At 37.2% G+C, this 13,229-nt stretch overlaps 2 protein-coding genes across 2 annotated transcripts in view; both read left to right on the forward strand.

The window, feature by feature from the left end:
* LOC108730625 (uncharacterized) overlaps positions 1 to 8,724 on the forward strand; it is a 35,651-nt gene extending 26,927 nt beyond the window's left edge. The window contains exons 6-10 of the mRNA XM_018460429.1: positions 825 to 5,418; positions 5,865 to 6,110; positions 6,763 to 6,974; positions 7,314 to 7,494; positions 7,710 to 8,724. Coding sequence (XP_018315931.1) covers positions 825 to 5,418; positions 5,865 to 6,110; positions 6,763 to 6,974; positions 7,314 to 7,494; positions 7,710 to 7,985 — 5,509 coding nt within the window. The 3' untranslated portion in view covers positions 7,986 to 8,724. The remainder of the gene's footprint in view (positions 1 to 824; positions 5,419 to 5,864; positions 6,111 to 6,762; positions 6,975 to 7,313; positions 7,495 to 7,709) is intronic.
* A 1,049-nt stretch (positions 8,725 to 9,773) lies between these two features.
* Positions 9,774 to 13,185, forward strand: CaBP1 (Protein disulfide-isomerase A6 homolog CaBP1). Its single transcript, XM_018460368.1, has 6 exons — positions 9,774 to 9,931; positions 10,217 to 10,410; positions 10,738 to 10,962; positions 11,111 to 11,317; positions 11,397 to 11,722; positions 12,517 to 13,185. The coding sequence occupies exons 1-6, from the start codon at positions 9,868 to 9,870 to the stop codon at positions 12,833 to 12,835; spliced, it is 1,335 nt and encodes a 444-aa protein (XP_018315870.1). The 5' UTR covers positions 9,774 to 9,867; the 3' UTR covers positions 12,836 to 13,185.
* Positions 13,186 to 13,229: the final 44 nt, after the last annotated feature.

Genomic DNA, 13,229 nt, shown 5'->3' on the forward strand with positions numbered 1-13,229 from the left:
GTAAATGCATTCTACTCGTAAATCTTTAAATATCTATTCAATCTCATTAATATATTGTATAAGTTTAGCCTCGATCTTTGCAGATATTTTGTAACGTAAATTATAAGATAAATGCGCGTATTTATCAATAAAAGTGAAGTGTAAAAATATGGATCTATATCTATTATTTACGTAGCTGTGTAAATAATTGTGAATCTCGATCATCGACAATCGCTAACAAATCGCCGCTGCTTGCCAGAATTAATTTACATGCCACGTAGTTGCAATCGCTATCCTCGACTGTTACAAATATACTGCGCTAACAAATGTGCTCGCAAAAAGTTCAAAAGGAAAAAGAGATCTGAGGAAGAGCATAATATCACATGATCGTTTTTGTTCTAATATGTGTTTATCTAACCCCCGCCTTATCGCCATAAACTAGAGCGAATATTAAAAAAAGGACCGACGGTGGGTAACTAATTTGGCAGAATCGTATTGAATAAATGAATAAATGAACATTCGGAGAAGAGTAATTAATTCGATTAATCTAATTATGCAAACGAGTGCCTCTGTTCCGATCCGAAGAAACGTACAAAACCATCCAAGCTTAATTATCATCGTACGCGTCGCATTTAACCGCAATTCACGCGGGGCAGATTTAACATCGGGCTGAGAGAAAACTATAACTAGCGCAACGTCCACTACAAACAAAAACAACTAGCGCTGATTAGCTTGGGCGCTGGGCCAAAAATAAGGACGATTGCTATAAGAAAAAGCACGCCTCACTTTTAGCGATTCCGCTTCAAAGTCGTTCTACATTTGCTTTCTCGACTGTGCGTTCTTAGAATATGGAGCGAGGTCGCCGGAACTTCCCCAACCAGCACGAGAAGCGGAAGTAGCCTGACTTCAGAGCGCAGTCAAAGGATTCTCGAAAATACAAACAGTTCCCTGTCGACTAGAACTCGCGTAGTTGACAAAATGAGCTCGAGACGACGAGAAAGTTCAGATACTGAGACACTTGGCCAACGTACGAGTCCGCGAAGCTTAACAAAAGAAGCTACAAAGGCGGAAGACACTTCGAAAATTTATCCCAGGCGTAATGAGTACATGTCATTGACGTCTGACGGAAAAATATTTATAAGACGTAGCGTGAGTCCGCAGTTTTTTTGTAGAGAATCCGAAAGATCTGGCACGACTATGAGCATCGATCGAAAGTCTGATTCATCCGGATCGCCATTATTTTATCAAGTACCAACAAATCAAGTATCAACAAAACAAAGTAAAACTCCATTTTTCCTTAATGAATCTCGCAGAACGAGTGAATCTAAATCATCCTTATGGAGTGACGGAGGAATTTCGTCAAAACAAAACACGAATTCGCAATATTTCTCTGAATCCAAACGATCAGAAACAGCTATGAGTACCGATCGAGAAACTATTGGATCCAAATTGTCCGAATGGAGCGAAGGAACATCAACAAAACGAGATACCAATTTCGATCAGAAAGAAGCTCAACCAAGTACAAGTCTTGGCCGTCAATCTTCTTTATCCAAATCGCCAGTATATGAAGAAAAAATATTAAAAAGGCGAAGCACCAGTCCGCAATTTTTTTGCAAAGAATCCGAACGATCCGCCACGACTATGAGCATCGATCGTGCAACTAGCGAATCTAAATCGTCGTTGTACGATCATGAAATAGTAATGAAACGAAGCAAAAGTCCGCGATTCTTTCTCAGTGAATCTGAACAATCTCGCAAAACAAGTGAATCTAAATCACCGGTATGGAATGACAGAGGAATTTCGTCAAGACAAAGAACGAGTCCGCAATATTTCCGTCGTGAATCCAAACGATCCGAAACAGCTATGAGTACCGATCGAGAAATTATCAAATCCAAATCGTCCGAGTGGAACAAAGGAATAAGGAAACGAGATATGACCGATTTCCAACAAAAGAAAATTCAAACGAGTCTCAATCGACAATCTCCTCCATCTAAATCATCACTATATGAAGAAAAAATATTAAAACGGCGAAGCACCAGTCCGCAATTCTTCTGCAAAGAATCCGAACGATCCGCTACGACTATAAGTATCGATCGTGCAACTAGGGAATCTAAATCGCCGTCATACAATCATGAAATAATAATGAAACGAAGCGAGAATCCGCGATTTTTTCTCAGTGAATCTGAACAATCTCGCAAAACGAGTGAATCTAAATCACCGGTATGGGATGACAGAGGAACTTCATCAAGACAAAGCACGAGTCTGCAATATTTCCGTCGTGAATCCAAACGACCAGAAACAGCTATGAGTACCGATCGAGAAACTGTCGGATCTAAATCGTCCGAGTGGAGCAAGCGAAACACAAGTCCGCGATTCTTTTCGAGAGAAGCTACAAAGGTGGAAACTTCGAGAATTTATCCGAGAAATAATGGATATAAGTCATTGACATCCAATGGAAAAATATTCGTAAGACGTAGCGTAAGTCCGCAGTTCTTCCGTAGAGAATCCAAACGATCTGGTACAACTATGAGCATTGATCGCAAAGTTGGTGAACCTAGATCGTCATATGATCGAAAAGTATTGAAGCGAAGTGCAACTCCAAGACTGTTAAACGGAAAAACCAAGGAACAATCTGCAATCGGTACTACGAGTATCGATCGGAAGTACAATGGATTTAAATTGTCTGAAATTACGCGCAACAAACGCTCCACGAGTCCACAATTTTTTTGTAAAGTGTCTGAAAAATCCGCTACAACGATGTTGACAGAATCAAGATCGAGATCAGATTCTACCAAAAGTTTATTAAATCAGCGCAGTTCAGATACTTCTTATAGGCGACCTGTAAAATCTCCGATTGATAAAAAGAATAGTTCTATGAAAGATAGACATACTTCAAGTCCGTCAGTTGCTAAACACGAAGTAAAAAAAGCTTTGAAGAAAACTGACGTTTTCAGTAATATTACAGAAGCTCGTAGATCGTCGAAAATCTCGGAAACTTCCGCGACATCGGCCAGCTCGATCGTAAACCTCAAGTACGGTGTGGAATTCGATAATATTTTCCAGTCAGCAGGTCTGGTCCGCAAATTTATGAAGTCTCAAGATGGAAAACAACGCGCGATTCGGCAGTCGCCCTCGAAACGCAACGCAAATGTTCGAATCTCCGCAAGAGGTAATCAATCGAAAAAACGATGTAAAACTTCGCCTGTCCAAACAGCAAGCTCACCGTCTATCGAAGGTAGGAAAAGAGCTACGCCAGAATTTTCTCGCAAAAGTATCACTCCGACAGAAGTTGACATGGACATTCAAGAGATTACTATGACGGATCATCGTATTGAACGCGACAAACTGCAAAAAGCGCCAAGTCCAATATCGAAGCGACAATTTGATGGAACGTACACGAAATCGTTCAATAGTGGAGCGAAATTCAAAACCTCGATCGCCTATCCCGTTCGCAAACCGTGTAGAGAGAGAAGGTCCATTTTAGAATCAAGCGTTTTCAAGTCGAAGGGAGGTCTCTCTGAAAAAACATCCATGGGTCGTCAAAGCGGCCGAGAGAGCGAAAGTGTCATCAGCTTGAATAAACTCGGCTTCAGTCCTACGAGCGGAAATTCTCGGCGTGTCATAAATCGAGACAGGACAGGTGAAATATCTTCCCAAATGCGAAAACAATCCACAAAAAATGAAGCTAAATATAATGCGACTCAATCCACGAAACGTGAAGACCGACAGCGCGCGAGTTCTCGATCTCCGATTCAGATGCAGAATCATTCTGCGGAAAGTAGAGTTGATCCGAAAATAATATCTCCTGATTTTTCTAAGATAAGAAAATATCCCGATACAGTCTCGCCGATTTTATCCGACTTCGCGGAGAGGAGGATCAAAGGAGCACGCACAAAATTTGATCAACCGCAAAGCTTACGATCTGCGCGATTAGTGCAGGGTGCTGTGAAGGACAGAAACGTGTCTACAGACGACAAATATAATCAGGGAAAAGAAGGAAATGAGGATAAAAATGTATCGGTAGATGAAGTTGACGCTGGTATCGGCGTAAAGTATCAAACGGTAGTCAAAACTGCTTTGAATAAAGAAAGCAAAGATTATGGCAAAATTATTCGCTCAAACTCCGCTGATCGGATTACAAACAAAAGGGTTTTCCTTCGCGAAACGATACCGATGAAGTCGAGTACTTCAAAGAAAATGATTTCTTCGACGAAAGAATGTGGCAGGCGGCACGACTTAGAGTCTAGGATTTCACCGCGAGTCTCACCTTTACGAAAAACAGCTGAAATTTCTCGTGGCATCTACACTCCGAAGATTTTCTCATCCCAGAATATCATAGCGAAAACGGATCAAAGCTCCACGTACAAATTTTCGACGTACACCGTCGAAAACCGCAAACGCGAGAGTGTTGCGAATAAATTGGCAGAATTCAATAAAATGAGTGTAAAACGTAAAACCGAAGAACCGAAGAATATCGTAAGAGAATTTTCCAAAATTCAATGCGAGGGCAAATATAAAAAAGATCTCGAAAGGATGGACTCTGTGGAATCAGCGTTGAGACGATTTGATTCCATAGACGCGGAATTTGAATGTTCAAGTCCGACGAGCTTCCAAGCATCTCCAGAGATCTCCTTGCAAACGATGGACATCTCAAAAACAACTGTTAAAGAATCAATTGATTCGGAAGGAATGACAATCCCTTTTCGTAAAGTAACGAATCATATGATTTTAAAACCGACGCTGAAATCTTCAATTGGTAAAAATTTGAAAACTAAAAACGCCGCGCATAAAAGTGATTTAAGGATTCTCAAAAAGGAGACTCGTTCCTCTAAGAGACCAACAAGAGTTGGAAGTTCCATTGAAAGCAAGCAGAGATCTACGAAAATTCAATCACCGGCGTGCAAGCGGCGATTGTTTGAATCCGATTCAGAGAAAGAGGTTCAAGAAGAGCGGCCAAAATCGAGTTGCGCAAAAGCGCGGAAAGATGAGAATTGTTCTTTCGTAAATCTGAGATTTCGTAAAGACAAAACAGTCTCAAACATAAGATCTTCCAAAAGTCTCGATCGCGACATAACAAAAGAATCGGAAGAAACGTTTGCGTTTTCCGTGAAACCGTTGCGGTCCATCGAGGATATTCGAAAATTGATCGATAGCGAACGAAATAAATCAGTCGCTACGGAAGAATCGAGGTCAGCGATTGCAAATCAGCGTTCGGCCTCGCGAGAGAATGTCGATGCGAAGAGATCGAGTCCCGCAATCGATGCAGCAAAAAACAGGGCCGATTCCGCGAGACTGACTAAAATTAAATCCTGTGTATCCAGGATCATGAAGAGCCCGAGTCCCGATTTAGCTGCGACAAAGCAGCGCGAAATAAATACGCGAACGACAAGAGGAAGCACTCCTTCGTCCCCCTCAAAAAGTCCTGATGTTGCCCCTACGGTGAGTATAATTAAAAAATTACTAATCACTTAACCCTCCGAAGCTGATGCCAAAATTTGTAACGTAAAATTTGTAAATTAAATGGGTTTGTATAACCCATTTAATTGATGCTAATTAAAAGATATTAATTAATTTCAAGGAACCAAAATGACATAATTTGTATAAAAAAAAAGGATAAATATTAAGTATATTTTAATAAAAATGATCCTTTACAAATATGTAAGAAAATTGAATTGTTTGACAAAGATTTTTCGAATTAAGTAGGATTCAATAGCCGGAGGGTTAAATCAATTAAATTATTAAAGATTGCCTCATAATGAAGGTAATTTTATAACATCGTATTCCCCTTCCTTTCATTTATTTATTTGAATATTTTTTTATTCGTTAATAGGCTATTAAATTTTTCTACAGATTAACTATTCGTTAAATTGTGATCATGAAAACAGAATCAGCGTGCAGAATCGAGGAATCAAGAAGCGAAACCTTCGAGAAGATCAACGAAAGGTGCGGATTCAAGCGGAAGTAAAGTAACCGGAACGATCGATACAGTTGATGACGTCGTTCTCCAAAACGGTTCGCCGAACGAGTCCATGAAGAAATCCAACGCCTTCATGGTCGACTTCGACGATCGATCATCGAAAGAAGACGACATGATGTCGAAAAAATCACCGATGAAGAAATCTTCTAACAACGTAAGAGTGATTTTTTTTCTTTTACTAAAACTCGATACATGAATGTTTTTTTATTTTATTGTTTTTATTGCATGGGCCAAGCGGTGCTGTGTGAAAGAATCCATTTTTTAAATTTTGTATCGTTGAAATTGATCACTACAAATACAATAACGTAAAATATAGCTTACTTCATGTTGCTCTCTTGTATAAATCAAAACTAAAATCCGCACATCTAAAATCGTTCTTTAATATTAACACACACATATGTTAATATTAAATTTTATATATTTTCAATGAATTAGCAATGAGAACATCAGTCCGGCGCAAAACGAATATTAATCATATTTCCATTATCTTCTCACGGTCGTGCAATTTATTTCCCAAACAATTGCAATCAGAGTCAATTGGCAGATATGATCTGCCAATTGCAAAAAATCAGAAGAAAACTTGCATGTTAATTGCTGAATTCGAGAGAAAGAACTCATGAGGGCAATTAATAAATTTAAGTTTCATTATACAAGGTATAATTATGTTAACCTTAGTAACCTAAATTTTTATTTCACTTTTTGGCTGAATAATTTGTTTTTCAATGGTGAAATAAAATATATATATCCATATATTTTTATGCAATTCATATTTGTTCAATTTATACATGCAATCTATTTATTCTCAGAAGCAACAGACAGCTTCCAGTGCTTCAGGCCGGCCGACCTCATCGTCGAATATTCAAGATTCCAGTGCGAAAAGTAGAATGGAAAGTGAAAGAGGGAAAAGAATAGGAAAAGGAGGAGGTAAAAATAGAGGTAAAAGTATAGAAAAACCTTCTTCCAGTAGTGGCAAATTTGCAACCTCGTCAAGTTTCAACGAAGATGCAACTAACGACACGTAAGTTTTTCCAGTAATCCCTGTATATTTTATTAGAAAATAATAATTTATGTCAAATAAAAATACATATAAATTATCATTAAAAAATTATAACCTTTATAATTTCTATTTGTGCCAGAGAAGAAATGCTACTTTGATAAGCAGTAACAGTTATGAAATGTGAACATGATGTTATTTTTATAGAATTTAATATAATTTCTATTATAAAAATAGAAAAAATTATTAGAAAAAATTAGAAAAAATTAGGAACTTAAAAACTTTCGTATCATTTCTTAATATTAAATAATACAAACGTAAAGATTAATTATTAAAATTATTCGCGTTATTAATTGATGACAGGAAGGGCTTGGTAAAGTGTAGAACGTGCGGACGTAGCTTCGCACAGAATCGAATCGATTATCACGAAGAGATCTGCATGAAAACGACAACCAAGAAGAGGAAGCAGTTTGATCCGGTGATGAACCGAGTCAAAGGAACCGAACTTGAGCCTTTCGTTAAGAAAGGCTTCGCTAAACGAGAGGTCAGTATCAAGAAATAGAATTTCTTCGAAAAGAACCGATGACTGAAAGTTACAATTTTTTGATAATATCAGTAATATCAAATTTTAATACATAAAACGAATTAATCCAGTGAATTATCCGATTTATTTCGCGAAGATCGAAACTCGATTCGATCCAAGCTCGTTCTCTTCGAAGAAGATAACAGCGCTTATACGTTTTTTTATACTGTTTTCAGACGAAAACGAAGAAGCCAGAGACTAAACCGGACTGGCGACGTAAGCACGAGGAATTTATCAACGCGATCCGTTACGCAAGGGAGACGCAGGCACAATTGGCGGCAGGTGGAAATTTGAGCGATCTGCCACCACCGCCGCCCAGCGATACCAGCGATTACATCCAGTGCGAGCACTGCGGCAGAAAGTTCAATCGGTCCGCCGCGGAGCGGCACATTCCGATTTGCAAGCGTATGCACGACAAGAAGCCAACGCAGGCACCGAGGGCGAGACGCTAAAGAGAGGAACGAACACTCAGGCTCTTCCCAGCCTTTCCGCGAAGAAAAATCTTATATACTGCTAAATAGCGTTCACTTTTTTTAAGCGACCCTCGTTTCCTTTCCGCCGATTTACAAGCGTAACACTCCCTTTCGTGTCGTACACGAACCGTGACCTTACTCCATTTCAAAATTTTCGCCTGCTTCACGCCTGTAACGTTGAAACGTAAATCAAGATTTGATAGAAAGTTTGAAGAACTTATTTCTACATTATTTTAAATTTTATTAAGAACAGCACAGAAATAGGTTCATCGATTGGAACGTAATTACATGATTTGCAACGCTATGACGTTTATTGAAACGAGTGAAGCAGACGAAAATGATACTAATAATAAAAAAAGATTATCTATATGTAAACTAACGGCATGTCGTAATTGGTCAACAAATTCGAAGTGATCGAATATAACAGCAATAATCATTGATATTTAAAGTCAAATAGGTACGCCGCTGACGAATATCGCTTTTTATTCGTAATGTTGTTATCGCCTAAGCTGGAGCTTTGAATAACTCGATAAAATTTTTTATCCAATGAATTTTTATACTCATTTCGTAATTAAATGCATTTTTATAACCGCAAGGATTATACACTCGAAATAAAGATGTAAAAAGAAGATGCATCGATATAATGTACATGAAAGAAATATATTATATACAGCACGAATATGAGGATGAGCAAAAATTGTAATTTTTTTCTTAAATCGCAATTCTTTTGAATGACACATGAGACAACGTATTGTACGATTCTATTTTAAATTTCAGTCGGTCACTTAATTCTCAAACAATTAAAAACATCAGTTATTTTATTTACATAATATTATATTCTACAGCGTTGTAATTAGAGAAATTGTTTTTACGATTTAATATCTTAAATATTAATTTTTTTATTTCTATATATTATTTAACAAAAATATTTATCATATAAATATATGTAATGTTCGAATTATATTACTTTTTCTTGCAACTCATTTACTATACAAATTGCAACTATTACATAATAACATATATAATGTCGCTTTTTTAAATTAAATTAAAATTCAATATTTTTGAAATTTTTTTATTCACTATGCAGTTTATAGTCGATAAAGAAGCCTGTGAATTATATTTTTTAATGTAACTTTTAAGACATGTAACACACACAAAACTTTTCTTAAATTATATTTTTATCTATTTTCTCAGGTAGTAGAAATCTAAATATACTAAATATTCTCTAATATAATTTTAAAAAATTTCATGATAAATATATCTTTAATATAATTTTCAAAATTCGTGACAATTGTTTTTAATTTTACTATTATCACATTTCTCAGATAAAAGAATAATCTAAATAATCTCCCGATTCCTTTTCGTTATTAAAACATCATGAAAATATAAATATGCTCACAAAGCACCTTGATGACATTTTTTGTGTACCAGTTTACAACCTATGTACATTCTCTAATGAAGATTTTTCTCAGAATTTTTAAGAAATGTAAATTTTAGAATTTAGAATTTCAAATTAATTCTATAACTTTTTAAAGAATTTCTCAGATTTTTTCGCGTGAGTTTCACGAAAAAAATTTTCGATCGGACATCGAAAATAGAGAAACAAAAACGCGACGAGCAGTTCAAATCTGCACGCGTGACACGCGTCTTGTTTGAGATTTGCGATACATCGCGATACATCGCGATACATCGAAGACTCGTGAATACGGCGGCGAGCCAATCAGAATAGTCCACGAAAAGTCGCTTGTCAGCGGCCGGGATGCCGCCAGCGCATCTGGGTGAACGTCAGAGCGGTCGGAGCATTGTGCGGAGGTGGTGTAGCGGCGCTCGTTCACCTCGCTGTGACTTTCGGCGTATGTGAATGACTTCTGATGCAATGTCTCGAGTCGCTTATACAATCCACGGAATAATGTCGAGGCTCTTAGGTAAGTCACGTACGTTTCGCCGAATTATCAGTGCAGGACGCCGGTTATCGGCGACGTTGATGGCTCCTGACATTGCTACGAATTCGGGTGATATCGTTGGAGTCCTATGTGAACGACATCGCAACAAGTGTCTCCTCGAGACCCGTTCCGTGAAAGAAACGTTATTATTCTCCTTTACTCCCACGTAGCTTCTCCGCGTAGTTTAAATAGCGTTTAAATACGTAAATTTGGACACGCGTCCTCTTATGAACCATGCATCTTGTTTGTATACTCTTCTCCTTGCAGGTGTCCTTCTGCTAGTCGCTGGAGCGAACTGCATGTACGCGTCCAATTCAGCTGTCGTTGATCTTAGGCCAAATAATTTTGATAATTTAGTATTAAATAGTGATCACATCTGGGTGGTTGAATTCTATGCACCATGGTGTGGACACTGTCAACAGTTGACACCGGAGTATGACAAAGCGGCTACTGCATTAAAGGTGACTCATTGTATTTAATTTTTCTACATAAATATATACACACAAAGATATACATGTTAACATATATACGTATATGTATATATCTTTAATTAATATTAAATAAATCAACCAGGAAATATTCAACACAAATGAGCAAAGAAGGCGATATTTAGTCAAAGCAGGTCTTGATGCCTAATAATATTTTGTGTTAATTTTACAGTTCTATTTGAATTAAAAAGAAAAAAATAAAATTTATACAAAAATAATAAGCACCAAGACTTTCTTTAACTGACCAAATATAGCTTTTTTTGCTCATTTGTTACATATATCTTTAACTTGTCGTAACAGGGTGTTGTAAAAGTTGGTGCGGTAAATGCCGATGAACACAAATCCCTAGGAAGTAAATACGGCGTTCGTGGTTTCCCAACAATCAAGATATTTGGACTTGACAAAAAGCCGGAAGACTACAACGGTCCGAGAAGTGCAGCTGGCATTGTTGACGCTGCATTAAATGCTGCCAGTCAAAAAGTTCGAAGAGCATTAGGTGGTAAAACTTCGGGAGGTGAATCCAAGGTAAATTACAATTCGAATATGACTAGTTCTGGATTTTTACGCAGAGTATTGAAATAGAGCGCATGACTTTGTACGTAAGTAGAAAAGTTAATTTTCTGAATTTCCTGGCATGCAAATTATTAAATAGTATTTATTTGACTATTTACAGAGCAAAGATTCCAAGGATGTGATAGAATTGACAGACGAGAACTTCGACAAGACTGTTTTGAACTCCGAAGATATGTGGCTAGTCGAATTCTACGCTCCTTGGTGCGGTCATTGCAAGAATCTAGCGCCCGAGTGGGCGACAGCGGCTACCGAATTAAAGGGCAAAGTCAAACTGGGGGCTCTGGATGCTACTGTAAACACATTGAAAGTGAGATACATGCTTTACTAATATTTTCTTGTAATGCGATAGATGTGGTACACTTGGTCTAACGCACGTAATATTGCAGGCAAGTAAATACGAGATCAAAGGCTATCCCACCATTAAATTCTTCGCACCGGGCAAGAAGGATGCCGACTCGATGCAAGACTATGACGGCGGTCGCACAAGCGGTGATATCGTTAACTGGGCGCTCGAGAAATTAGCCGAGAATATCCCGGCGCCGGAAGTGGTGCAAATCACTTCCGAGAAGAAGCTGAGAGCGGCGTGCGAAGACAAGCCGATCTGTGTGGTTTCCGTTCTGCCACACATTCTGGACTGTCAGTCCGATTGTAGGAATGGATACTTGAAAACTCTAAGTACTCTCGGCGAAAAATATAAGAAGAAGATGTGGGGGTATGCATTAAATTTACGTATATGTTACTTTTAAAATGATTCGTAATTATTCCTTTTTTCATCCTTTATGTTCGATTCACAACCTTTAAGAGGCCATAAGCCGTAAGCCTTAAGAAATTGACTAATCACAGTTGAATATGAGAAAAATAATTGACTATGATTGTGTGTGTGTGTGTGGTCAATTTCTTACAGCTTACGACTTACGGCCTCTTAAAGCAAGGTTGTGGACCGAGCATGATTCTGAAACCAATCCGGTATTTTTTATTTTTCGATTCTTATTGCAAAATTTATTTTACGTAAATTATAACTAGATAAGAAAGCATGTCGGTCAAACGATAGGATATTGATGAACTGATCTTTCATAATTTAATTTTTCTAAGAAGTTATAATCAAATTTTTTCGTATCGCATAAATTACGTCCAATGTTAACTATTTTCACAAAATATTTTACTTTTAGTACAAATAAAGTGTCTATGTAAGTCTCAGCGGTTATTAGTTTGTAAATTATATATTCATAAAGCGATAAGATATAATTCGCAAACAATTAGTACTTATTAAATAAAGATAATTACAGACATTTTTACTCTGGATTTGAATCCTTCAAAATTCTGTAATTGGTGAGGTACAACTGGTTTGCGAATTATATCTTATCGTCTTACACTATATAATTTTCGTACAAACAATCATGGAAGCTCACATAAACATTTTTTTTTTTTTTTTAAATACTGGATTTAATCTTAGAGTCATAAATACTATTAATTTAATTTATTTTAATTATTTTACTTTTTGTACAGATGGGTCTGGGCTGAAGCTGGTGCTCAACCACACATTGAAGATGCATTAGAGATTGGAGGTTTTGGCTATCCTGCGTTAGCAGCTGTTAACATAAAAAAAATGAAATATTCTTTGTTAAAAGGTAGTTTCTCATATGATGGAATAAACGAGTTCCTACGAGATCTAAGTTACGGCAGAGGTGGCACTGCGCCCTTGAAAGGTGCTCAATTGCCTGTCATCATCGAAGCAACGCCTTGGGATGGTAAGGACGCTGAACCTCCACAAGAAGAGGAGATCGATCTCAGCGATGTTAATCTAGATGATAAAGACGAGCTATAACTTATTGAAAGAAAATCCAGCTGAATTCTTCTTAGAAGAATATACCGCACACGACGTATATCGTTTTTAATAAAAAAAAAACTAATTAAGGGCGTTAATCGCGAATCGGTATACAAGTCACACTCGCCCAAAAATTTATTTTGTATTGTCAGACTTAACATCTATACATATATATACTTAATAAGAATCTACATCAATTAATTTCGTAATGAAATTAATAGTAATATAATTCCATTAATCAATGGTTTTTGTATAATAATATCATTATATATATATCATCATTTGTCGCTCTGTGTATCCTAAGGAAGACCAGTTCTCAGGTGCAGTTGTCTAGTTTTATAAAAAAAAAACGCGTTTAAGTAACTCTTCCATCCGAAAGCCAATTTTATACGGT

The sequence above is a fragment of the Mycetomoellerius zeteki genome, unplaced genomic scaffold, assembly GCF_001594055.1.
Source record: "Mycetomoellerius zeteki isolate Tzet28-1 unplaced genomic scaffold, Tzet1.0 scaffold94, whole genome shotgun sequence".
Classification (NCBI taxonomy): domain Eukaryota; kingdom Metazoa; phylum Arthropoda; class Insecta; order Hymenoptera; family Formicidae; genus Mycetomoellerius; species Mycetomoellerius zeteki.

Coding starts and splice junctions, on each gene's coding strand:
- CaBP1 (XM_018460368.1), top strand. CDS start 9,868: ATGACTTCTGATGCAATGTCTCGAGTCGCTTATACAATCCACGGAATA. Junction 10,963..11,110: donor CTTCGGGAGGTGAATCCAAG/GTAAATTACAAT, acceptor GACTATTTACAG/AGCAAAGATTCCAAGGATGT. Junction 11,723..12,516: donor TATAAGAAGAAGATGTGGGG/GTATGCATTAAA, acceptor CTTTTTGTACAG/ATGGGTCTGGGCTGAAGCTG.